Source organism: Lipophrys pholis (assembly GCF_963383615.2).
Source record: "Lipophrys pholis genome assembly, chromosome: 8".
Classification (NCBI taxonomy): domain Eukaryota; kingdom Metazoa; phylum Chordata; class Actinopteri; order Blenniiformes; family Blenniidae; genus Lipophrys; species Lipophrys pholis.
Genome location: NC_137630.1, coordinates 18,008,904 through 18,036,321, shown reverse-complemented (window position 1 = coordinate 18,036,321; position 27,418 = coordinate 18,008,904). Strand labels below are relative to the sequence as shown.

The 27,418-nt window shown below is 42.2% G+C and overlaps 1 protein-coding gene across 4 annotated transcripts in view; it reads right to left on the bottom strand.

The window, feature by feature from the left end:
- Window positions 1-26,691, bottom strand: part of clstn1 (calsyntenin 1) — a 35,186-nt gene extending 8,495 nt beyond the window's left edge. Inside the window, exons 1-12 of one of the 4 annotated variants that reach the window (XM_080470438.1) lie at window positions 26,416-26,690; window positions 12,233-12,355; window positions 8,983-9,012; window positions 7,236-7,431; window positions 6,482-6,690; window positions 5,035-5,184; window positions 4,670-4,855; window positions 4,293-4,541; window positions 2,541-2,662; window positions 2,284-2,446; window positions 1,861-1,911; window positions 598-755 (exon numbers count right to left, since the gene is read on the bottom strand). In XM_080470438.1, coding sequence (XP_080326564.1) covers window positions 598-755; window positions 1,861-1,911; window positions 2,284-2,446; window positions 2,541-2,662; window positions 4,293-4,541; window positions 4,670-4,855; window positions 5,035-5,184; window positions 6,482-6,690; window positions 7,236-7,431; window positions 8,983-9,012; window positions 12,233-12,355; window positions 26,416-26,497 — 1,719 coding nt within the window. In that variant the 5' untranslated portion in view covers window positions 26,498-26,690. Of the gene's footprint in view, window positions 1-597; window positions 756-1,860; window positions 1,912-2,283; window positions 2,447-2,540; window positions 2,663-4,292; window positions 4,542-4,669; window positions 4,856-5,034; window positions 5,185-6,481; window positions 6,691-7,235; window positions 7,432-8,982; window positions 9,013-12,232; window positions 12,356-26,415 lie in introns of all 4 variants that reach the window. The other 3 variants (XM_080470440.1, XM_080470439.1, XM_080470441.1) reach the window with 3 other exon arrangements.
- Between the last annotated feature and the right edge of the window lie 727 nt (window positions 26,692-27,418).

Sequence of the window (27,418 nt, the reverse complement as noted above, 5' to 3'; positions counted from 1 at the left end):
TAGTTTCAGTCATATATAATTGATTGGATGCAACCATCAACTAAACAGCTCAAATGCTAAAACTTTGCAAAGGCACACAGCTGAAAATTGCTTCCAAGACTTTTCATTGATGCCGAGACCACAGCATTTACCATTCTTCAGATTAATGGTCAATAAATGTATAATGAAACAATAAATCTAAGAAATTCAATCACGCCAAAGCTCGTCTTTACTACGCCTGTGAAATAAAGATAAAAACTGAAGAGCACAACCTTCATTGTGGCTTGCATGAAATGCAATGCCTCATTTTCTAAAATCACACTTTCTAAATATAAGAATGTTAGGGCTCACTGGGGACTCTGCAGAGCTTGAAAAGTAAATCTAAATTAATTTTGAGATGGCTGACAAAGCAGATTATTTTGCTGTTTTTCCCAGCATGTTTTCGTTCTTGGTCAATGTCTGACTCACTTTTTAAAACCTCAACCAACTCTTACAATCTCGTGGAATGAACTGCTCGCAGTTCTTATATAAATGTACCCTGACTTATTCAGTTCAACTGCATTCTTAATGCACACATATTCAATTATTCCAGCCTGGATGTGTTATGCGCATCTTCACCTTGACAGCTGAAGCTACCTCCTCAGGCAGCTGCACGTCCAGCCCCTCCTTGCAGGTGTACAAACAGTCGATCACTTTCTTGTTCTCCAGCTTGCCGGAGCGGATGATCAGCCCTGCCAGGTTCCCGCGGAAAAACTGAGCCATTCGAGCATTTGCGCCTGATCACAGCGGGAGAGAGATTTGGAGAAAGAAAACACAAAATAATTGTTACTTAAATGTGCATTTCACAGATTTGGACCTTTTCTAGGCTGACGATAGAAGCATGCCATCTGAATGCGCAAAGCTGACGTGAATGGACTTCATGCAAGTTAGTATATGTGCTCTTACAAGGCCCGAGGCCGAAGTATAATGCTATATGATCGATGAGCGTACACACGTCTTCAAAGCATGCAGCATTTCATTAGGAGGATGAATGTTTACTTTACTGCGAAAAAAAAAAAATGACAAAACAAAACAAAACTCCAAGGAGGGCTTAAGAAAAGATAACAGCAAATAGACTTCCCTCTTTATTAAAGAAAATGTAGTGTAAAATGCTCAGAGAGTGAAGTAGAAATGGAGATGTAGTATCTGGAAATAACTAAATATCACAAGATTTATGATCAGGGGCTGGATCTGCCAAGGGACAGGTGGAACAGCTGTGTTGTGTCTTCCTGCGAAAACGTCTGCACCGCTGCAGAGTCTCTGACAAACTCGACATCTCAAGGTCACACAGTCATCTAGCTGTGTGTGTGTGTGTGTGTGTGTGTGTGTGTGTGTGTGTGTGTGTGTGTGTGTGTGTGTGTGTGTGTGTGTGTGTGTGTGTGTGTGTGTGTGTGTGTGTGTGTGTGTGTGTGTGTGTGTACTGCTTTGGGTTTGTTATCTGATATAGAGAAGCTACTGCTTCTCACCCCAAGGTCACACTTTGAAAGAAAAGCCAGCACTGCCAGAATACTGCAGCCAGGTCAGAGTTTTGTGCTCATTATGGGTCTATTTCTGTTCTGCTGGTGTATCGGGTTGTGACTGGGAAAAAAAAACAACTGCCTGGCTGCACTGCTGCAGTGAGAGGAGCAAATAAATGGAGGATGGAGAAAATGAATGACCAGGTAGCATTGAATCACACAACCTCATGCTGCAAAGGGTCATGGACAACAAAAATAAACCTTTCTGCATCAAGAAGGTCTATAAAAACCATTCTAGTCAAAATGACATGGGGATGCAGTTAGCGTGGTGGGACGATGTGGACACATGGACATATCTGGGGAGGAAGGGAAAGATTTAAGCAACCTGAGGTGGACTCAGTGACTGTCTCAGTGTCATTGTCATGTCCTGAGTTGTCTGTAAAGGACAGAAACACAAGAGCAGGAAGAGAAAGGGAGGAAGGTTGAGGATCTGCAGGAAAGACTTAGAGAAACGCTGCAACATTTCATAATCTGAGAAGAAGTTGATACTGCATCCAACAACCAGGAAATTAGTCAGGTTATACTTTGTACAATTTCTTATCATTAGATACCATTAGGAATTTGGGAATAGTTTTTAATGATTAAAAATACAGAACGATACAGAAGCTGTACAAAGAAGGGAAGTCCCACGGTTCAATATGAGGATTGTCCTTCTGGGAATCTTGCACAAATAACACATTTAGTCATACAAGAAAACCTTGAAATGGATCCTGAAAAAAAAAAAATAAACGGATTCCATAGGGTTTACCTTGCCAACAGGCACCGATTGTGAGCTGAGTTTCAATCTTGGACGGGTGCAGTGGGTAGTCTTCTGTCACCAGGAATGGTTCAAAGATGGTCCCATCCACAAACATAGAGACAGTGGGGAACTCCACGTTGAGCACGTAGTGATGCCACTCTTTGTCACACACCTGTGAAGGATACAACAGGGGGAGTAAATAAAAAGCTGAAGTCTGGGCTATTTAGCATCTAAACTTGCACATAATAATGTTAGAAGTGTCCGACCTGGTCGAGCTTCCAGTGAAACTCTGCTGGTTTGTAGTTCTCTGCCTCTGATGGGTCCTGACGCAGGAGGAAGATCAGCCTGCAGTTGTGGACGTACAGCGAGTAGTGGTGCCTGTTCATGTCTGCAGGAAGAAATATGACAGAGAAGATGAGGACGTGAATGTGAGGCTGATTATTAATACGCTCACATGGACATTTGCTATGATTGTCGTTTAGGAATTTGAGTGTATGCAACCTATTTGATATACTTGTAAGCTGCTTGATGATCATATTGGCCCTTACATATTGGGCTTTATATGAAACTTTAAATGTTAGACTTGGCAGAACTTTTTCCACATTTTGTTTCTGCTCTCTCAGCTTGGTATTAGTTATCACACAAATTTGTTAAAAGGCTAAAATTGGTCATGAGGGTCACACTTTCTAGCTTTCCCTTTTAAAAGCATCAGTTACTGTTTTTTGTTTTGTGTTGCAGCTATATTTATAGGCAATATGTTTGCTCATTTGCCACAGGTTTAGTGCTCGTAAAGTAAATACAGAATTAAGATTAAGAATTAAAACTTTTCATAAATGTGCAATAAATGTAGACTGTCATGTTCCTGTTTCTGTGACGTGACTGCGTGCTGATTGGAGGTCAGGAGTGGTGCCGAGATCACGGGTATGGAGCTTCATGTCCAGTGCACAGCCGTTCTGATGTAATCCTCCTTATATAAGCAGAGGCCCAGAAGCTGATGAGCTGCCTTACAATCAGTGGCTGCATCAGAGACTTTACAGTCAAGAAGATCAGAGAGCTTCTGACCGCACGTCAAATTTACAACTATAGACAAAGATGGAAAGGTCAGCGAGCGCTTGGCAGAGGCGTGACCGTGTAAAAAAGGAAACTTGCTTCCGTGTGTTGGACAGCCAGCTGAGCGCAAATGTTGATGACGGCCTGAAGTTGCTGTGTTTTTTTAATCCGAGGCATACTTTCAGACACCATATGTGCAGCAGTAATGAGTAATGAGTAGAAGCAGTAATGAGCATGCCACTCAAACGCCAAAACAGGGTTTGACCTCTTCAGCAAACACCAGCTGTGGTATTCAGAGGGCAACATCACATCACACATCATCTTTAAATGTTACAAAAGGTCATTCTATGATATGGATTATGAATGAATACAGGTAAACCGTTTTAAATGAATGAATTAAAATCTGTATGAACCTTTTATTCTGCTGAATTGTACTTCAATAATTGCAGATATTAATTTCATTTATTAAAAGCAAGAAACAAAAAAATAAACTTAATCGTGAACATAATTATTAAGATGAAACCGTCATCAATGTCGGAGAACTGGACGATTTCAATTTCTATTGTGGATCAGCTACTATTCGACCTCAATACTAAACCTTTAAATAAACAGTGTTATGCTACAATTTAGAAAGATATTCTGCAAATGATGAATTCTTTACAAAATTAAAAAGTTAGGATTTATGTTTATCAAGTGGAAAAACTAAGTAAATGAAAAGAATTCATCCAACCAAAGTATTGCAGGGTCTGAAACTAATCCCAGCTGACGAGATGTTAGACAAGCACAAACTTTCCCTTTAGGAGAATGTACCCATAACTGCTCTGGAGATCTCTCTCAGTGAGGTGAGTGCTAACCACTATACCACCATGCTGCCAGTGAAACAGCTGAAAACCTCTGCTCAGTGCTTTTCAAGTTCAGACTGAAACGTTATAAATTTTGAAAGATCTGACATGTCTGGAGGCCCTTACCTGTCTTGTCAGAGTTGCAGAGGATGGTCTCCTTCTCATGAGCCCCGGGGCCGTGTCTCATCCACACAGAGATGGTGAAAGGCTCCTTCAGGTTGGTGCTCACCATACCGTCGGGAACCTTGATGGCCTGGGTGCCGTTGAACTCAAACACCTGGTCACTGTCGTGTCCGTTGTCAGTGGGCAGTCCTACAGTCCAGTTGGCGGAGCTGCTGGGTGCAGGAAGGAGCTCCACGGTGCCGGAGCTGGCTCCTAAAAACAAACAAACACAAGTGACATTTACAATGATGTACGTATATCTGTGAAAGGAGAGGCCTCACTTTCAACTGCTGATAGTGAATATTCCTTAAAAGAAAAGAAGAAAAAAAGCTGTTATTTACCGCACAACTTGTGCAGGGATTTCTCAGAATAGGTGTCACGGTCACATCCCTTCCCGATATGGTTGGTTTCCAGTTCAATACTGGCTCTGATAGAGGTGATCGGCTCGTCGCAGGTCTCCAAGTGCATGCTGGGGAAAAGGGCCAGACTACCCGTGCCAGGCTCGTATTCAATCCTCTTATTGAAGCCTGAAAAAGGACCAGAGAGGGTGAGCAATAAATACAGAGCCTGGTATTGATAATCATCCACAGACAGATTCACTTCACTTCAGATCTGTTAACTGAGTTGAGGAAGATCTAATTATGGAGCGTCTATGACATAAGTGGACGTCCGGCAAGCTTCACATAGAGGATCAGAGCTTTGATACCTTGCCAGCTTGGTTTGCAGGTGGGCTTGACGCTGATCTTGACCAGCACGTCCTCAGAGGCACGGTTCTTCCCGCAGTCGTAGGCGGTGACAGTCAGCTTGTACATGCGTTCCTTGCCGTAGCTCAGTTTCTCCGTGTTCTTGATGAAGCCTGAGCCAGGCAGGGGTAAAAGAGAAATACATTTCAAAAAGTGAACGGCCAGTGCACCAGCACCCAAAGCTTCAGCCGTGTGAGTGAAATAAAAATGGTCAACATTTAAATGGTACAAACGTTTACAAGTTAATTAGCACCACAGCATGAAGTACTGCAGATCATATTGTCATGAAGCAAAAGAAACCCCAAAGTGATCAAGCTGTTCAACTGAAGTAATATTATACTACGGTAACTGACATCTCTCAGGGTCAAATCATAATATTTTGAATTCAGCTTTTTTCTCTGAAGTGATTTGTATTTTTTTGCCGAGAAGCAGAGTGTGATCAGTAGCAATGTGTACAACTGAAAAGCAGAATTTAACTGAACAACAAGACCATTTTTAGTGGGGCTGCAACAATAATGGTCCCAGTGTCGGGTATCGGCTCTATTTGAAACTCAAAGCTTGAAATCAATTGACTTGAGCCTTTCAGCAGAGCAGATGAAAAAGGAAATGTCAGCTGTGTGGAGAGTTTTCATGATAAAGAAACAAAGTAAAACTGACTGCTAATCATGCGCTGGGCATGTGTCGTTCCTATCGTATGTAGAGTTGCAATTGAAGGGATGTGGGGCAATTGTTTATTTCGCTTAACAATGCAAAGTAACAAAGATGATATGTGTTGCAAAGTGGATGATAAGTGATATTAAGGGGAACATTTACCACAGAATGAATGAATTTACGTGTGCCTGCCCTGCTGCATTGTGTGGGGCCCTTTACTGCTCTCCACAATGCTGCTATTTGTACCAGAAGCATCACTGCTTCACTCTGCAGACAACTTGTAATTGCATTATTAAGTACTCATATCAGTACTCGGCATCACCAAGTACCCACATAGAAGTATTTGTACTTGCTTTGTAAAAAAGTGGTATATTCATTTTGAGTTCATACTCCAATAAGCTGAGAGAATCAAAAATTACCTTCACAATAGATTCCCTCTTTATCAGAGCCAGGTATCTGTTGAACCGTGGTATCTGGAGTCTTTTTAACAGCATCTTTAATTTTATTTTTGACGAGGCACAGAGATAAATATGCTGAGAGTTTGACATGAATCACTGACCAGCAATTCAAGGACATCATTGTCTGAGGAGACAACGTGCTGTGGTGAATTCTAAATGACAGCCCTCGAGCCTGTTTACACAGATCAATAGACATTGTGGTGTGTGTCAATACAAGCGTGGACACCAGACATGTGCTGCAGCCGTTTTTCTACAAGCTTTCAGGCCAGACCAGACGAGGCAGCTATGTGAAGGTCCTTACCGTCTTTGTCAACGGTGAAGGGCACATCAGGGGTGACGATCTCGTAGTTGCAGATTTGGCTGAACTGGAACGAGCAGTCTGCATCCACGGCCTCCACCTTCAGGATGCTGTCGTATTTCTTGCCCTCGATAACCGTGGCTTTGTAGGACTTCTCCTTGAACACTGGGGAGTACTCGTTGATGTCGTTCACTTGGATGTGCACGGTTGCCCTGATAGAGATATATACAGAAGTTAGGACACGGTGACACAGTGAGTAGTAGCACCTTTAAACACAGCAACATACTTTATCACCAGATCAGATTATATTGTCAAGAAGATACAGAATGAAATACACTAGAGTTATTTTTTTTGTATATTTATCCAGATTCAATGATCAAGACCGTAGGGCTGCTTTTACATTTTAGGTTTGTCTTAAATAAATGAATAAACAAACAGTACAATTCTGTTTTTAAAGCTGATGTTTTGCTTAAAGCTGAAAACACAATCAGGGACCGCTCACACCCTGCTTTTCACCTGTTGCCCTCCAGCAGAAAACAAACAGATTTGAAACCGTTGCTTCTCTAACATCACACAGGCACTGATTTTCAGTTTAATCTTCCCACTCCTTCTCACAAGTTGTGTAATCCAATGATCTCTTCATCTACATGGATATGTTGTGTTACTTTGGACTGTGCATTCTGGTTTACATTTCCATTTAGGAGAAATGAGCAGCTGTCCCAAACTGTCCCAGATGTGCAATACGAGGTTGACTTACTTGTGGGATTTCTTCATGTTGGCTCCATCGGGACCCTCCCCGCAGTCGTAGGCTTGGATGGTGAAGGTGTGCTCCTTCTGCAGCTCGCAGTCCAGCTTGTCCTTGGCCCTGATGACCCCCTCGCCAGTGGACTTGTCCAGGACCACTGCCTCAAAGGGGACATTCTGCCCATGGATCCTGAAGCCGCAAATCTCACCTGAACATGTTAAGAGCCAAAAGAGAGTTGGATCAAAATAATTGATCGCAGTTCTGAGCTTAAAAAACCCCCCAAAAACAGAAAAACAAATACTAACAAACAATAAGACAAATAAAATCAAGCAAAAACAAACAAAAAAGGACATCAGCCACAGGTTTTTGGGAGCCAGGGAGTTGTAGATTGGGGTGCGTGGTGTCTGTGGAGGAAGCCCATATGGGTGAGTAGTGGGAGGGGAGTTGGGAGAGGGTGTGGGACATTTAGTATCAGTAGACAGTGTTTTTTTTTTTCCAAGCCACTTGAAAACATTGCATCCAGTCATGCAGGCAGAAACTGAAAATATGTGGACAGGCATTTCACAGGAGTACTTAAGATCAAATCAAATATAGGAAAACCAAGCTCATCCGAGTTCAACGGAGCACAGTAGGTGAAGATCTTTTATATGTAGAATCTATTAAAATTACAACAGTAAGACTAAAGCAATAATAACAGAAATAGGAACAAAAGTCCTGGCATAAGAAAGCACTGTGATATTGTGAACCAGCACCAATTCAGACGTCATAACCCCAAAATGTCTGTGAAAGAAATTCAACACTGAGAATAAGGTTTTTTTCCACAATTAAACAAAGTCTTCCTGTGCAATTTTTGCCTCTCACCCAAAGCTACTGCAAAATGAATTAAATTAAATCATGAAATCATAGAGAACTGAACCAGTACAAGAACAGTTTTCGAACAAAAAAAAGGTACTGGATGAGAACTGGGGTTAGAAATATCAACTTGCTTGACATCCACATCAAATGACAACTGCAGCCATGCTAATGGTAGAGATTAGTGGTGGAGAATTAACTCAAGAGATCCACTGAGGCAGAGATGCGACAACAGAAACTTTGCAGCAGAGAGAGAGTTTGCATTAGTTAACAATCCCAGCAATCTCATTTACAGACTTAAATGTCACTTAAATATCCACAGGAGTTCCAGCTCGGGTCTTACAGGTCACAGAGAGGCACCATCAGCCTTCTCTGTGTCCTTGAAATGTTCATTTTAAGATGATTTTATCTCCCAATTGTGATTTCAATTTATGCTCCAAGTTGTCACGAGCACTCAGAAGTTACAGCGTCATCTCCTTAGAGCTCACTTAAATAAATGTGTCAAAAACGACTTTGTGTTTTTCATTGAAATGATTAGATTGGTAAGAATGGCAGCAAAGTGACTGAAGACTCCTGTTTTTGTTTTTTTTGAAAGCAGCTTTGCGTTTTCTGGTGACAGCTGAAAAACTGTTAGGGTCTGCAAACTGCAATGGATGTCTCATGCACAGATATTTCTAAGAGCAGACAGCCCCGCATCACACTTTTCATCCAGCTGTTGGAACTCCAAAAACTTTTGGGGTGAGAAAGAAACGCAAGGTTGAGATAAAAAAACAAAAAACAAAAACAAATCGGGAAGCTACAAGAGCATGGTGGGAGTTTCTGTGTAAAAGTGTGGATGCCGATATTTGCGTTAGTGGGTTAATAGTAAACGAGGAAGCACAAGGCAGAGGAAAGAGCCCAAGATCACCTTCTTCAGTGAGGGTCACCTCAAAACTCTCTACAGGGAAGGGAGAGAAGATAAACCCAGATCAGTGGAAAGAAGAGTTAGAAGCTCAGAGAGAACATGTAAAAGGACAGGAAGGAAACATATTCTGGCTACACGCTTACACAAGCACCAGGAGAACAGCTGATAGACAGAAAGACTTGTTGTGTCACAAGTTTTAACATGTCGCATGATTATTAGAAGACCAAATCCAGTTAAAAGCAACAGTTCATGATGGCACCGTGTTTTCAAGGACCGTGTCTGTTCTTTGACACGATCTCCCCACTTATAGAAAATTGTTGAGGAGTCATTAACACTTCTTAAAAAAATGATGCAAGAGCTGATATTTATAAGACAAGAAGACAAAAGATATCTTAAACGGGCCAAGCAGGCAAGCCCTTTTCTGTTCAGTGGACATTTTTAGAGTTCTTACACAAGCCCAGCCAGTTGGAGGCGGTTACTCAGTTTTCACCTACTGAACAATCACAAATGGATTTCCCATTAGGAAGGATGCGTGTGTAAGGCCGGCCGATGGATATTACATTGGGGGGGCGCTGCTGTTGCAGCCCATTTTGAAGCAGGAGTTATGGTCTCCAAGTCCACCTCGGCTCTAATGACCAGGTCAGTCCGGGGTTGCACAAATTCCTGAGCTTCTCATTACTCTCACAGGCCTGTCAGCTACGGGTCGGGTCAGCCTTCACAACCATTGTTAACGGGTTCAGCCTTGACCTACAAAGTGGTCATTTCATCACAGCTGCTAAATAAACGTGGTGAAATATTACCTGAAAGCCATAAAACCAGAAATTCCAGGGCTCTATTCTTCCCCCATTACAAAATGAGCAAAATGATTTATCTGAATAACACAGTGGTTCACATGAATACACACAAAACTCTTCTTCAGTAGATATGAGAAATTTTTTCAATGTGCTTAATAAAACCAAATTAAAAAGTGCCTGTCGTTTCCTCCATGACGTCACAACCTTTATTAGGCCAGATTTTTTAAAATGTATTTATTTTTATTACAATAATCATACCGTTATTTCAAAGGCAGCGTGGAGTGAAGCTCAGATGATTCCTGCTTTGCTTTGATTGATTGATGAGACCAATGAGACCATTGTTTATGGAATCATTTATGTACAGAGATTAAACAATTATCAAACTTAATACAGTTTACAAGGAAATATAAAGAGCTGATTCTGCCAAGGTACATGGTTTTTCCACGAGAGCAAAGGGTTGTGGGTTATGGTGCTGCACTGTCAATTTTCTGGAGCGGCTACAATCTGTCCGTATAAATCATCACTGTTTTTGTTATTTGGGTGCAGGATAAAACAACATCGACATAAATTAAGAAAAATGAAAGCTATAAAGGGGTAGGATTAAAAAAGTTATAATTCTTCCCACCCCTTTTTCGAACATGTAACGCACATATTGTCAAATTGGAGTGTGTCAAGTGATCTCTGGATGACTCGTTTGGATGTTTTTAATCATTGTTTGCTTCTCTTGTTTCCTAATTTTTTACACGTTTGGAAATACATAAATAAATAAAAATTGTCTGGTGCTTTGTGGTGAAAAAGTAGCTGTTAAAATCAGATAACATTTTCTATGTCCATCTATGTTCTATCAGGAATGATAGTATCAATGAGAAGAGTGATGAATGGATATTTCCTTGTGTCCCCTCGTCTATTGTTCTTTAAGAAACCAAATAACATAACCAGACGAGCACTGAGATTCTATTCAAGTTAATGAGTTCACCTCTCAGCTTTCTGAGAGCTACAGACTTTAGGCGAGGGTTCAACCTGAACACGGTGAAGCAGCTTTTCTCTGTCGTGCTGGACAAAAATGGATGAGACAGAAATTCAGTCGCCTCAAAATGTGAGTGTTTATATTTCGCTTTATCTCGCAGTGAGCTGCCTTGTGTATGAAATGCATGATATAAATAAGGCTGTGTTGCTTTGTCTTACTTACAGAGCTGTGCAGGCTAATAACACACCAACTCGCACAATGACTCCGCAAACACCGACTCTCGACTTAAGAGCGTGTGATTTGGTTTCTGAATGGCCTGTGGGTGAGCTTTACTCTCAGCCCTGTTTACTGGCACGGATGAAGCAATTACAAGGAGGCTGGCATGACAGGACAGGTCACCCCTGCTGCCACGTGAAGCCAAACTGCTCCCTGTCTTTCTCTCTGGAGAGCGAGTTCACAGGGACAAACAGTCCGTTCACATTTCCCCCCCTTTATCAAAAGATGAGCCCCGGCTGAAAGAGTGCAGAGTTTTGTATTCAACCCTAATTTACTGTGAAAGGACACAAACATCCTGCAGAGAATGGGCACATTATCAATTTCCCGGGGCTGCTTGTTGAGTGTGTCCACCTTCAAAAATGTCGAGCTGGTCAGCTCAAAGGAATTATGAAATTTCACGTAACTCTGTGAAGGGTGTTACATTTGGCATCTCCTCAGGCCGGCACGTGGACGTTAAAGCCTCACGCTCTAAATCAAGAGGAGTAATCTGAGATTAAAATGGTCATAAAGTGGCTTGAGAGTAGCAAGTGTGAAGAAAGAAGGAGACAAAAGATCACACGGCTCATGTGATGTGGTGCGAAATGGTTTTCAGTGCTCTGAACCCCGGCCAGACTCAGAGCTAAAGCTGCCTCTAAACATAAAGCACATTACTTATACTTCTTCATGTGGACAATAAATATCTGTATCTGCACATCAAAAGTCAGAGCCGGAAACGTCTCTTGTGTAGGATGCCCACTGACTCAGAACAAGAAAAAAAGATTTGACTTACTTCTTTACTACCGAGTGCAAATTGTTAGTTCCAGAAATAACCTTTACAGCAGCAAGACTTGGAGTTATACATAATAAAACACACACGGCAGGGAGTGAAATCTTCATACATTAACCATGACACAGTTTCTTGATGTGATGTGACGATGAGAGAAGATTAAAGGTTTTACTTCAATGATAAGTTAAGGCTCTTTCTATTTCATTTAATCATCATTTCAGTTTTTAAAAAAATAAATCAGCCAAAACAACAAATGTGTTCAACTGTTAACATCACTGTGTAATGTTCCGTCTCTGCGATATTTACACAATTTAAAATTTTATGCAGTCTCAAAACTAAGGGCTGAGGGGAATCAGCCTGTTTCACTTCCATTTAACTAGAAAGTAAAGGAGAGTAATTTGAGGTTGAGTGAAGGTTGATTCAGCAGCACTGGCAGACTTTCTTCCTCACCTGCGTAGCGTAGAGGAGCGTCCTTGTCGAGTGCAATCAGAGGCGGGTCCAGCAGCACTTTGTCGTCATTTTCCGTTACGATCCCGTGGTACGTCGTCTCGATCCATGGCTTGTGCTTATTGACTGCGAGAGACAGAGAGACGCCATGTCAGGTCTCGAGTGAAAACGCACAACTTGGATGCGACGTGTTGAAAAGCCCCTTTATTTCTAAAACACAGACAGTTTGCATGTTTTCATGCAGCATTTGGAAGAAAAAAAATGAACTCAATTCATTTATATGTGTGTTTGTGCTTATCCTTTATTCGATTTTTATCTTCCTCCCATTTGATGCCACTCCCATACATTTTTAATGAGTGGTGGAGGCTTTTAATGCTATTTTTAGAAACACCACATAAAACGACAGGATCACCACCAAGAGAAAGAGACAAACATGAGCCAAAGGATGTGCACCGTTTCGGCAGACACTCCAACAGCGGGGAAATGTTCAGTGTTTTCCCAGTTTTTCTGTATCATTATCCATCCTATCCTTTGTTTTCATGCTACATTGTTGAAGGTTTGTGTAAATGTCTTCAAAATAGTTGAAAAAGCTTTCTAAGGTTCTAGGAGTCTAATCCAGTTAATTAGCGTGGACAGTCCTGAGGCGAGTGACAAAGACTCTGTGTGTGGGGCAGTGGTTAGGTTGTTTACAGCTCCTTGTGCTTGTGGGTCTGGGAAGCCTCCCAGCTGCAGACAGGGCTGCGTTGTAGCTGGCGGCTGCAGAAAAAGCTGCAGTGAGTGACATATTTGGGCCGACGCAGTACGCAGCGATGATGCATGGGAGACCGAGCTCTCTTACAGCCAATATGCGCTCAGTCCAGACTGAGGATAGAGGACGTTGATCCGGTGCTACTGATCTACAGAGGTGATGGTAAATCTGTCTGACCACACGCTGTAGGGGACAGAGAGACATGGTGATGTAACTCTATCAGGAACAACACAAAACCCAACCGGTCCAAGTCCTATTCAACTGCAATTTGCTATCACCCTTTTAGTTCGCACTATCACTTTAAGAAACTGTTATTTAAGCAAAGAAGCTACATTTTTTATCGTTTGATCACTGAGAAAAACTGTCACGTTTTGCTTTTGAAGCTACTGAATGATGACACAAACCCAGAAAACGCTCAAATCTGTTCAGCTGCTTCAAAATGTAGAGCTGCGTATCAGCAAGAATCTATTGGTTCTGAATGTTATTATTCATTACGTATGTAAACTAAGGACAAAAAATAATGTGAATTAGTTTTTGTTGTCATTTCAATGGGTGGACAGGACATCCTGGACAGGTCTGAGGTTTAGAGACACAAATTATCCTCAAATGCATGTTTTTGGACTGTGGTACCTGGAGAACGCCCACACATGCGCTGGAAGGATAAATTATACAGAAAAGCCCAAACTGGGAACCGATTCACTATGAGGCAAAAGTGCCAAGCTCCAACACCACTTTACAGCTCCCAAAAAATATTAATTTGATCAAGAATACCAGCCTTCCTACCTCCATTTCAAATGGTGTCAAACAAAAATGTACTAACTATAACATGTCACACTGAATGAAATCAAAGGAAAAATAATAACAGTTGTATCTGCATTTACATTTATTAAGAGCCCCACAACATCTCTTCATGTAAACCACAAATTAAAACTCAATCACGCTTTCAAGTCCGTCAATTAGTTCCTAAACCTTTAATCTCATCCCACAAGTCATATTTAGATGGTCAACTTTAATGAAAACAGTCTGATGATTTAATGTTACTAGACAGTGTGTTTGAGCTGATCGATGGCAGGAAATCATCGATCTCAGCAGCATCATGTGGAGAAAAAACGTTCCAGTTATGTAATCTAGTTGTGGTTAAATCACAGTTTAAATAATCTGTAATAGTTAATCATACATATGTCGTATCAAATTTGAGATTGCAACTGGACTGTCATTCATTTTTTTTTAAGGTGTTTTACCTCAAAGTTAAATGAAAGCTTCTTTTTGGATTTGTTTTGGCGATGAAGAGCATGCGAGCTGTCAAGAGTTCTCCAAGTTGACGTTCACTGACCTCAGGCAGCTGGAAATTAAACGCTTGTGTTCAAATTGGATTTTCGATAAAATCCAAGATCCTTGGACATAAAAGCAATAAAATCCTCAATGAACTTTTCGCAAATAAGTTACGCCTCATTTACCTGCCTGTGCTTGTGGCTTGTTCGAGAGTTAACTGTTCCACTGCGGGAAATAAAAGTAAAAAGTAAATTAAAAGTCCCTCACAACTCGGGCTGTTTTAAGTCTGGTGAAGGCACCGGCTCAGGTATTCATTAGATTACAAGATGAATTTGTAATTCATAAAAACGTAGGGTGACCTGTTGTCTCAAGGGTTATAAAAAAGATTTCTCTGAGACAAATGGTTATATTTACCACAATGAAATCCTCCAATGAAACCAAAGAAAGTCCCTGAGTCGAATGGAGGTTGAGCTGGGAAGGTTTTCTGTGTTGGTAACTGCATGTCAACTAACCGGTGACCCTGAATCGTCCTTCGCTGTGATTGTCTTTCTCTTTGTGTGTCCAGAGTGTACCTGCCTTGGCCCACAGTCGGCTGGGATCAGCTCCAGCAGTATATAAGAAGGATAGATGGCTATGATGAGCCAGTAGTTACGTCTGACAGGGCAGTAAATTAATCAGGAAATGGCTCAACAAATCATAAAAAGTGTATTAATTATCTTACGAGGTAAACGCTCCTCCAGATGTCGTCTACAGAGACTGTAGTTCATATTCAATTGAACATTTCAGCTGTTTGACAGCGATTACAAATCAAAGCAGCTGCACAAGGGTGTCAATGTAGAAATTTGACACAACGACTTCATTATTTACTGAAGCACATCATCCAGCCAACATACATCCGATTAACCGTGCACAATTACACATTCTGCGCACAATATTCATTTCAAGAGACATCATATCGGCCGAAAGACGATTAAACACTGAGCCACTGCTGCAAAGTGTTCAATCTTCCGAAATGCAGCAAAGCAAAATGTTGTTGGCACCTGTCGCCTCGCTAAAGACTCCCAACAATGTAAACGAGTTTTACACTCCTAACGTCAAGGTACATTCGTTCAACAAAAACAAATTATACGAGTCATTTGTCTTGAGCAGACCCGTAACACAAAGAGTTTTTATTTTATTTTTTAGCAAAAGTATGATATTTTGTGATGGCATGGAAGCTTTCAACAGATTTCACTGAAATAGTCCTCATCCCACATGCATTACCTCTGCAATAACACAATCTGTGCTTCCATTAAAAGTGTGAGCCTCAAATAGCACTCAGACAAAAAGTAAAACCAAAAATAAAGATTGCTTTCACATGATCTTGAAAGTAAGTCTACCAAATCCAAGCTCAACTAAAATAGGGACTGTAGGTGTCATTTTGTGTGGTTCTTAGTGATTAAATAATCAGAGAAAATTAATTACCAGCTTCTTGCCACTGGATGCACACAATGTGGGCAGCACAGTGAATAAGCAGTTTTGCTCAGAAAATATATAACAAAGACATCTTCAAGCTGAAAGAAAGTTGCCACAATGCCTGCAGCGATTCTTATTTCAAATAATTAGTTTAGCAGCGACTAACAGCATTACAACGCCTGCAGCATTAAATAATAGAATTAGGATAGGGTTTCTTGGTTAATCTTCAAAAATGCTTGTCTCAGCAGGGATTATACACATTCTCGTTATAATATATTTACATGTTTGTAGAGATCTTCAGATTATTAAAAGTCTCATTATTACAGAAGGCCTCACCCAAGAAAATGTTACCCACTTAACCTTGCACTCATACGGCACAGCCGCATGAACATATCAGATCAATATACATCCTGATTTAGGTGTGTAAATGTAGTGCTTAGCGGGAAGAAGGAGCGTGCTGGTGATTTGGAATTGATCGAGCCCAATAAATCGTCTTTGCTGAGCGTCTCATGACCTGATGTAAAGTGGGTGTCTTTAGACAGATTGCGACTCCAGACTACTACAGTAATCTGCTTTAGCGTCCACAGAGTCACAGCTACTGCTAGCTCGGTCACATGCAGGGCTTCTCATTTGTCTACAAGTCTTTCATGGTATTAGGGCGTAATGAACCAGGACTGGCACTGAATGGCACGATATAAAGCCATATTCTCAATGCTCCTGCAGGTTTGAGTAAAACATTTCAACCTAATCCCAACCGGTAATGATGGATAAACACGGCTGTCTCCTGGTGCTACTCCTGTCTGGTCGTGTTTGTCATTTCCTCTCATCTCGAAAGCATGATGTGCATTACAAACGGGCAAATCTGAAATAGTTTACGGTGTGAAAAAGATAAAATGCCCGCTCTGACAGAGGAAACTCGCTGTGCTATTTGGCCAGGCTACCCTGTCACAGCCAATCAAGTCTGAGCTGCGAGGGCCAGGCAAAGTTCGACAAACAAGAGCCACTTCCAACAATAGTGTGAGGTTGACGGCACGGATCATCTGAGGGAAGAATTACTGCAGACATGCTCAGTCACAGATGGCAAGAAGAGGATGGCAAGAAGAAATGTGACAAAGGTTTGTGTAGGTAGCAGGAAGCAGAGAAGACGGACCCTGAAGGCCTCTGACACATTCAAACTGCACACTGCTGCACTGCGGTGCGTCACCCGTAAATCCAGAGCTCCTTATATTGCCACTGAGCTCCCATGAAATGGAAACGAAAACATTACTTTATTCGAAGCATGAAATTCTCACATACATTGCGTGAGATTGCCAACAAAGCCACCCTTTGATAAGACAGCCTCGTCGTCTCCCTGCTCGTCTGCAGAGAGAGAAACGCGGGTTGTGGTGTTGCTGGTTGACAGTGAGAGATTCACCACAGCAGCAAAGACGATGATTTGCACAAATTAGGACGAGTTATTCCTGGAAACGGTGTCATTTGTTAGATACCATCTATTAGGTTCATCTTGATTGGTAAAGAGACAGTTTGTATTGTGAAGACTGGACTGGGTGTTGAATAGAGGAGTGGCTTGAGGATTGAGGACAGACTCAGATTAGGGGAAAAAAGGGCTTTGAAATCGTGCAGACTGAGAAGATCTTGCTGCTGCAGCACAGAGGATATTTGCCCTGGAAGACTGCCATTTTCTTAATTTGACCTAATTAGGAAAGCAAGCCATCTAATACGATGCACACCAGCCCAACTATAACCTGCAGACTAAGCCCTTCACTCGCCGATGATTAAATAAAATGCTAAATAAGTCATACACAGATTTTTGTTTTTTTGCCCAGCAACTATCCGTCAAAATAAAACTGATGTGTCACTACATCCATCCTGGAGATACAGTCAGCCCTTCCATTAATAGACTATCAGCTAATTTAGTCAATATAGATGGCTTTAAAAAAACGTCTACGAATATTTAAGGCAAGTTCTCAATTTGCTATGGAAAACCGTCAACGTTAACTTCACAATATTCAGTTAAAACAAGGAAAGGAAATTCTACAGTTTAAGATACTGTAATAATCAGCTTGGATCCCTTATAGAAACACAAAATACTTCAATCCTCACAGCTGAAAACTCAAGAGGTACTTTCAATGTAAATGTGAACAATTCAGAATTTATCTTTATTTTCTATATGAACTCAAGACACCATAGCCTGCTTTTGATCCCTAGGAGAACAAATAATAGCAAGGCTGAGCCAATAAACCTCATTAAATGTGGTATTTACTGCCACACTGCAGACTAATGTGTTGAAGAAACAGAGTGCATTCAGAATATTTTACTTTAATGTTTAAGAAAACTGCAGTCATGAATTTTAAAGAGGAAATTAGACTCCAGGTTCTCCAGATTACAATGGGAGTTGAAATATAAATACACAAATATAATGAACAAAACTTGTCTTACTGCTAAATAATAAATACAAACCAGGCGGTATAACACCACGCTGATAAGCATTTATTTAAAATAAATAATTTACAAAACACACAGGAATTTTTTTCAACTCAGGAATCAAAACAACAAAACCAAATATTTATTTACGCTAAATCCAGTAAAAAAAAGGCCCAGTATGACAGGCATGGGAAAATAAAATCCTTTAAGAAGCCCTTGGGAAATGAATGTGTCAGCACCGGGAAGCAAACACACATATCAAGCCAGCTACTGTACGTGCACGCAGATGGTAGGCTACTGGATGCTACCACTGCCTGGCAACAGAGTCCACTATGGTATGCAATCCTGTTGCACAGCAAACAAAGCCAATGACATTTAATCCTATAATGGATTGCTTCTATTTAACTCGTTGACGAGGTAAGGCAACAAGTAAAACTTCAAACTGAGCAAAGTCAAAGCCAATTGGCAAGTTTTCATTATGTACACTAAATGCTGAGTGTGATGCCCGTCATATAACGAAATGATAAAGCCAACATCTGGATGCTTTCTTTGAAAATACTCAAAGGACAAATATATGACTATAGAATGTCAAGCAGTGAAGCGGCGAGCCATGTAAAGATCAAGACTGTATATCTGCCACCTCCAGACTCTCCAACCAGCCATGGATGTCAAATAAAGAGCCTTTGCTGTTTTACTGCTTCCGTTCAAAATGCACAGTTCAAATCTTGTATGAAAAAATGTAAATGAAGAGCCATCCAGTGTGGTCATGTTTAGCATTCTTGCCTCACGGCAAGGGAAGAGTTTCCATGTTCTCCCTGTAGGCGGGAATCAGAATGTACACCTGCCTTTGCGAATAATCAGCTGAGATCAGCCCCGGCACTCCGTGACCCTACGCTGGAAGCAGTGAAGAAGATGAATGGATGGGGGAGAAAATGTACTGGTTTTAAGCTGGAATACCAGCCCAACAGTTAGGTCACTCTCACTGCAGTGAAAGAAAGGCAAAAACCACAGTGAGAGCAGGGCCGGACAGGCTGCATTTACCCCAATTTATTTTGGCTTGGTGTACACTGTGCCATTACAGCAATGTCGATACATGTCAACCATCAGTGTACAGGAACATTATTTGTTGAGCACATTGTATGACTCATGTTACACAGGCAGTAAATATGAAATAGAAATCCTTCTATGAAAAGAAATAAAAACAAATAGCTTTATGAAAGTAAAGTAACAGCTTATGGTTTTCACAATTCAATGTTACATTGACGCAGACATGGTGGAGGCTCAACGTGTGTCTGTAAATCCACCAATGCCATTACAAAGCTACAAAACTCTGACTACCACTCTTCCTTAAGCACTCATGAATTCACAGCAATACATGACATACCAGCATACCACCACCGACTGCTTTCCGCTTGATCAAAACGGCCATTTTAAGATGTCATTTTACCATCCACTGTCTGTGGAATAGTTTCACATTATCAATATTGGAGCTTGGAGCCACGCCTGTCTGGGAGGGGATTCCCTTCATTGTTAGATAGTCGTTTGGTTTTACATGCAACATTCAAGTTGCTCCGACCCCATTTAAACCTGGACAGTAGATACAAAAAGTCTCAATAATCGTTTCTCAGACATGGATCAGTTTTAGATGTAAATATGAAGCCAACTTCTTTATTTTACTGGATGGATCGTTTTACATCACGTAGCCAATGTAGTTTTCAAATGGCAGTGAGAAAATAGAGGTGTTGTTATTCCAATTGTGTCTATGCCTCAATTTTCCAAACATATCTGTAATGTTGGAAGCAACTGAGTTCTTCTCTCTCCTACTTTGAGCCAAAAAGAAAAAAAAAAGTGCACAATAAATATTAATCTGGTATCAAACTGGCTCTGAAGTGAGTCATGTGACAAAGAAATCAAACCAAAAGCAAAGTTCAAATCGTACAGCGTGTGCCAAGCGTGACTCACGATCATGACCAAGTGCCAGGATTTATCAAGATGAGGAGTCCTCTTTGATAACAATCCTCGTTATTACCACGGCAACTTTTCTGCTGGCCTGCAACTGATGCACGCACAGATAAACAACTTTCATACGGTTAACAGTACCGCCTCGGCTTTCTTTAACACAGAAGTACCGTTTCAGCTCAACACCATAAAGAATCAACAAACTCCCAAGTAGTTTCAGGAGAACTGCTTTGACCTCCATAGAGTGTTTGGGGTGGGGTGGGGGGGGGCAATTTGACCATTCACATTGGCACAAACAAAAACTCCTGCTACAGCCGCCCAGCTTTTCTATTGAAGCCCAACCTATACAGTTTGACCTATTAACCGTGATGAAACACTTCCTGCTAAAATGTCAGTGCCACAATAGGACCTGGTAATCCTGAGGTTCAGTCTGCTGGTACACTCAGTCTCCATCTCTGCCACCACAGTGGTGCCGCTGTCCCACCCAGGGGGAATACAATCTCACTACCTCCCACACTGATGTTTTGTGGAAGTAAGTTCAAGACAAGTCTCCCAATGGGACCATAAATTATATCTCAATCTTGATGAGTTGCCAAAATATTTCTAAATGTGTGAGTTGGGCTTTTTTTCTCCCCCGCACACACAAGCGGCTCCTCACTTTGGCACAACTAGAGAAAACTTTTCACAGCTGTCCAGATTGTAGCAGCTTCATAGCAGCAGATGATCGGCCTGTAATTATCAGATGGGGCCTCATAATGCCTGTGAACCTCTGAGGATTTGTTGTGTAATGATGATGCTGCCGTCACGTGTCGAGGATGTGGAGCTCTGCTTCATCGATTCAGCTCACATTTTACTTTTGATGGCCGGGGGGCTGCAAAGGTTTCATCTTCTTTGATTACATTGAAATGTGTGAAGCTCTGCTACGCTCCATATAAGGCCTGGCATGCATTGGTAACTCAGCTGGCCCTTCCGCCAACTACATCTCGGAGTCCTCAGAAATGTCAATATTACAATAAACTACAAAGTCTAAAAATTTTAACTCAACTGCAACCAGAGAGCAAAGAGGAATCTTGTGTTTGCCACAGCAATTAAATGCACGCATAGTACACATTTTCTCAATGAGCAGATCTAGTAAATGATTAAATTAAATGATAGGTATGGTAATGATAAATGATTTGAATAAAAATGGCAAACAGTCAGTCTATACTACAGTGCAAATGTTTGATTATCCAGACTAATGAATAAATTAAAATTAGAAGCAAAACATAACAATCACAGGCAGCCCATGTGGCTGCATGGTGCATGAGCAGAGTGTGTCGACTGTCTTAGTGCTGTTTGAGACTAAATAAAGCCTCTCTGTTGCTGGGTTGTTCATATTTGTTCCTTTTGCTTCAGCAGCACTGAACAAATTGAAGAAAAGTGTCTCTGCACTCAGACAGGAGTCAAATTTGGGAGGCGTTTCAACGAACACTTTGGACAATTTAGTCAGGTTTAAACTGTGAAAAGATAGGTATATATGCAAAGTGCAGCACTTTTAAGAACGGCCTCAGAGTACATCTGAAGTAGGCAACTTGGGAAATTGAAAAATCTACGCCTGCCAGAAATATAGTTTCCTTGTGGCCTAAATGACAACCGCAAGGTGCCTACTTAGCGTTTCAAAAAAAAAAAAAAAAAAGGTAGCAGGCTTTACTTGAGTGAAACTAAAAGTGCAGCCAAACAGGTGAAGATTTGTAATGCATGCAAATCTGAAATAAAGAACGACTCCAATTGTGCTGCCAAGTGGTTCTTGTAATTCCCTGCACCAGGAGTAATCAATGATCAATCTTCTCACGTTCTGAAACAGTGGGCACACGTCTCTGTTTGTCGTGCCTCACAACCTCCTGAGCTTGTTGACGCAAGCCACTTCCATCACAGGCCCGGGACTGTTTCTCAGAGGCCCAAAGACCCTTAAAGCGAAGCCCAGACCTCAGGGGCCCTCACTCCCCCGAACACACTGCGCACACAGGAGAGCCTCTCAGTTTCCCTGCCAGGCAACAACATTTGTTTGTCCTCGATGCAGTCGCAACCGCCCAACAGAGCGAACACACCCTGCGCGGCCAGAGCGTTCTTCTGAAGAGGGGGTTGGGAGCCACAGAGTCTTGAACACAACTCAATCACCTCTCTGTGCGAGCGGCACAAAAGGGCCAGTGAGAGTGAAAGAGCAGGAGCAAGTCGGGCGAAGCTCTGCACAGGCGCTCGGGTGGAGCCGGCCTGCGGCAGGTATAACGTGCTCTCTGGTTACCTGCTTCCCATGGAACGTGAATCCTAATGAGAGCACGCCCAAACCTGAATAGCTCTGCAGTGCCATTTACTTGTTCCTCCTGGAAGCAATGAGACTCGGGGGAGGAGATAACAGCCAGATGAGCTGCCGATACGAGCTGAATTAAAGACTTTCTCATTAGGCTTTCCCCGCAGAAATAACAGCATGAAATATTCACCACTGTCTATCACTTTACGAGTCGAGGCATTCAATTTTGATTCTGACAATTTCACAAGATTTCTCATTACATATATTGCAAAGTGTGAATGGTTTATTGCGGAATCATCAGCATCAAATATGAAATAAATTTAGACAACTAAAAAAATTATTCATTTTACATAATAAGAGGGGAGACTACTGTCTTGGTGGGCAGTGCAACTTCCGAGTCATCTGGTCAACTTAATAGTCACAACTGTGTGACCCCTTCTTGACAGTCCACTGATTCCATTCAACTCAATGACAGGGAAGTCATGCCCAGTCCAAATTCACTGCAGTATTCTCATGGCCTGAGTGGCAAACCACCAAGTCCAAATGTTTCAACATCTTAGCACTTTAAGGGATTAACTCACGGCCGCATTCTTGAGGGGCTTGAGCTGTGTGTTTTCGAACAGTGACCGCACTGTGGAGCGTTCAGCCGACATCCCGACCCTGGTGTCTGAGCGCAAAAAAAATAGCCTTTTGTTTCCCCTAAGAAATCTCTGAATAAATACTGAAAATATTTGAGCACTAAGTCGTCAGAACAAGAGCATCTGTGTCGGGCAAGGAAGCAGTCATTCAGGACTATGCAGGGCAACATGTTTGGTAACAGCTTCTACGAGAGTCAGAAGAAGAAGCAGTGTATTGTACAATCGAGATAGAAGTAATCTTTGCTGATATCTCATACTTATACATCACTGGTGTGAATGTGCACCTCGGTAGTCCGAAGACTAATGCTCGTTTTAAGGTAAATGTTCATAAATGGAAGAACGGTACCATAACTATTGCATCTAAAATGATTGTGTGGCGTCAGTGTGTTATTTTGGTCACATCTTTGTAGAATATATAATGCTGCAGCACTGAAACACTAGATGAAGAGTTCTACATCTCATTACATTAAATGAAATTACTTCCATCAATCCGAATGCCCAGACGGACACACCAATGGCAGCTGATGTCCTCCTCATTTAAAGAGCCAATCAAGACATGCTAGGTTGAAACACGTCAAGGTCATCCGTCACATTTTCAGCTGTGTCTCTTCTGAGGAGAAAAGTCTCCTCAAACCACCGCTGATAGTTGGCATGCAGGACCTCAGGCTGAGCCGCAGACGCAAACAATGCAACCATTGTCAGCTGCATGTGTCCACACATAGTATCTGTATGCCATAACATAACCAGATGAGAAACGTCACTGATTATTCAGCTTCCAGGCTGAAAATGGCCTTACGTAACAGAGTCTGCCGCACGCAAAATGTGAGCCCATTTATTTCAGTCAGGGTCACTAATGGTGGCCCTGCTTCACTTTGGTTTCTGGGGTGCTCCGATCGAACGATTTAATCAACGAAAAAGTGACCAATGATCTGTTTATAAAGACTCCTAAGCTTGACCAATGAGTTCCTGTTTTAAAATGAAAAATTATTGATAGGAACAGACTGTAACTGACGGGGCGATTTCTATCAGCTCAATAGTTGGCTTCTCCAGGCCATGAAGAATAAGGGGACTTTGGAGGAAACTCTGATGTGTCCCAGCCATATAAGGGGCAGTGCATACGTTAGCTCTGCGCCACACAAAGCATGGCATCCAATTTGTTCAACTACAATCACTTAATTCAATGACGAACGAGCCAAGAAACTTCCCGGCGGCCAGTTTTTTCTTTGTCTGATTGTGTGCTCAGAGGAGGCTCATACGTCTCAGCGGGGCTTAATGTTTGACTCTGGAACATGGGGACACCCAACAGCTGCTCGGGGTAGGAGGAAATGAAATAAAGTGCATGGGCGAGACTTTGAAAACAAGAGATGAACACGGACAAAACAACAAACTCTGGCCGTGTCTATTAAAAGAGTGTTTAAAGCAGTGGACAATAACACCAGGGACTTTAAACTCTGCAACACTTGGATGTTTATCAGCACTGCTGGAGACAATCTGTATTTACACACAACCTACACATGTTGGCATTTCCTTGCTGGCACTGTAGCACATATCATATGGTCCGGGGAAGAATCGCTATGTCCATCAAAAACATTCAGATTCTTTGCGGTTTTGATGCCGCCATGTTAACAATGATAAATGTCTGTCCACCTCCATTAAAGCTTGAAAATCCACCTGAATGTGCTGGACATACACCTCATTCTGTCTGTTCAACAACAACATAAAACAGATCGTAAACACCTACACTACAGAATTCAAGCGCAAACCCACCGGGGAGTAAGTGAGCCCCCAACACGCACAACGTGACAGACGTTTATTAAATAAAATATAAAAAAGAATAATAATGTCAACAAACAATCCATGGAAACACTAAAGTGGAGCGCAGGGTGATGGAGGTGGTGTACAAAAAATCAGGTAACCTTTGGATTGTGAATGATAAGCCTTCGACAAGATGGTGATTTCACAGGTTGTGTTTGCTGATAAGAAGAGGGAACGCAGCAGGTGCACTTTGCACACATTCAACTGCAACACAAGACGCTCCAGTCACACCACCCAGACTGCTACAGGCCTTTTTCTCTTGATTTAGCAATAATAAAAAAAAAAAAAAGATATGAAGTTAGTCCTGTGCCAATGGCAGCCCCAGGGATTTGCTCATTCAAACGGAGGGGGGGGGGGGGGGGGGGGGGGGACATGGCTAAAATAATGCCTCTCGTTCACACATTTATGACCACCTATATCGCTTTCACTGTCTTTATTTTATTCAGAAATCATAAAATGGGTGTATGTTAACAAACAAAGCACACTGGCCCTGCCCGCAGCCGCTGGTTTCCGTCTGGGCATGCTGATGCTGGGCAGTGACTAATACACCTGCCTTTACACACCCTGGAGTCAGTGCAACGTTCAAACATGGTGTGTAAATCCATCCAGAGAGTGTGTTCATGTGTGAGGAGGGAGGCAGCCCGCCCTGCAGCAAAGACATTCACGTTTCTCCTCAGTGTGCCATGGTGTCCATGGGTGACTGTGCAGAAGAACAGACCAGATGCACTTTCAGCTCCTGCTGCTGGAAGCAGCCTTATAAATACTGATCTTTTTATCTGTATTTTTTCCACATTTAAACTTGCATTGGCATTTTTTTTCTCCCCTAATCCACTGACAAAAAAAAAGGGGCACGTGAAGAAGATCTGCAATGCGTAGCCAACCAAAGCTGACCACAGTGTTGCTAAATTCAACTATTAGGGCCTGGCAAAGGGGAAAAAATAATAAACCTGCGTGGATTAGCAGGAATAAATAGAATAAAGGGTGGATACAAAAATACCATTGCGCAATATATTTAGATGGGTTCAATTGCACTTTGAAGGGATTGGTAAAGAGAGTGCCAGACATACAAGTAGGGGCAAAGATTACAAACTCTGCAATAAGGTGATATAAATATATTGTTTTAAATGACGTGGGGGGGAAACAATAAATAAATAAAGGAATTCAAGGATGCGAATGAAAACAGAGCAGCACCCAAAAATAGATGCAGAAGACAAGAAGAGGCTCGTTTCATATAAGTAGCGCACTTTGTGTTTGAGTGAATAAAACGCGAAAGACGAATGATTAAACGATAGAAAATGTGAGGGGGGGGGACTGTGGCTTGTTTCGGGGTTTAAAGGAGGCAGATCATCCCGGGATGCACTTGCCACCGCCGGGATAGCTGGCCCCATCCCTCCGCTGCGGCTCCGGAGCTCAACATCCATCCCCTGAACAGGTTACTCAGCCCGCATCCCTCCGGAGCACCGTAACCTTCACCGGCTGTCGACCGCCGGCAGGCTCCGGGGAGCCTCCCTGCACAAAGACACCGTGTCTGGCTCGCGCAGACGGACACACGGGACACAGCGGGACGGATAAAGCCCGGCTTAGTTACCTTTAGCTGCCTCCACCGCGCATAATAGTCCGAGGACCAGTCCGACAGCGGATGCAAAAGATTTATTCCCTCGGAACCGCATCCCGACTTCGAGTTTCACCGCGGAGGAGTCTCAAAGATCCTTCTTCTCCCCTCGTCGGTCAGCCGGAGGTGCTCCTCAAACGAGAAAAATAAACTCCAGAAGATGAGTGTCGGTTACCACGGTAGCTCTAAGATGGCCGTCGCCGCCGCCGCTCCACTGCTCTCCGCTTCAATCAGCGCTCCGCTCTGTGTGCGGCGCGCTGCATTCATGGAACTTCGGAAATCTCACGCACTCTGACAGTCTCGCCCCGCAACCCCCCGCACTGATTCTTTTCTTAAAAAATCATTCCAACACAAACTACAACCTCAGAAATGAGAAGAGCTCGCAATAATAGTTAAATTAAGCACATCCAGTTACAGACCTGGCTGCATTATTGTATTTTTGCTTTCACTAATATATATAGTGCACTGATATTTATGGACTGTGTTATTGATGTGTTATTTAACTAACTGGGAACTGAGAACAGAGCAAGGGTATCTATGATGAACACACTTTTAAAACCACAGCTCTAAAACACAAGCAATACCACAGAGATGAAAGACGAAAGATATGTTGAAGAATAGATAACAACTGAACATATGTCTTATTGTTGGACGAATCTAATTTATTGTTTGATTTAATCCAGAATGGATCATAGGTTCAAATGCTATCTGGGCCTTTCTGTATGGAGTTTGCATGTTCTCCCCGTGTGTGCGAGGGTCTCCACTGGGTACTCTGGTTTCCTCCCACAGTCCAAAAACATGCATGTGAAGTTAATTGGTGATGCTAAATTGCCCCAGATGTGCATGTGAGTGCGTGTGGCTGGTTGTTTGTGTCTGTATCTCCAGGAGGTATCCTGCCCTCACCCATTCAGCTGGGATCAGCCCCCTGACAAAGCAAAATAGTATATAAACTCGTAACAAAAACCTTCCCGAAAGTACC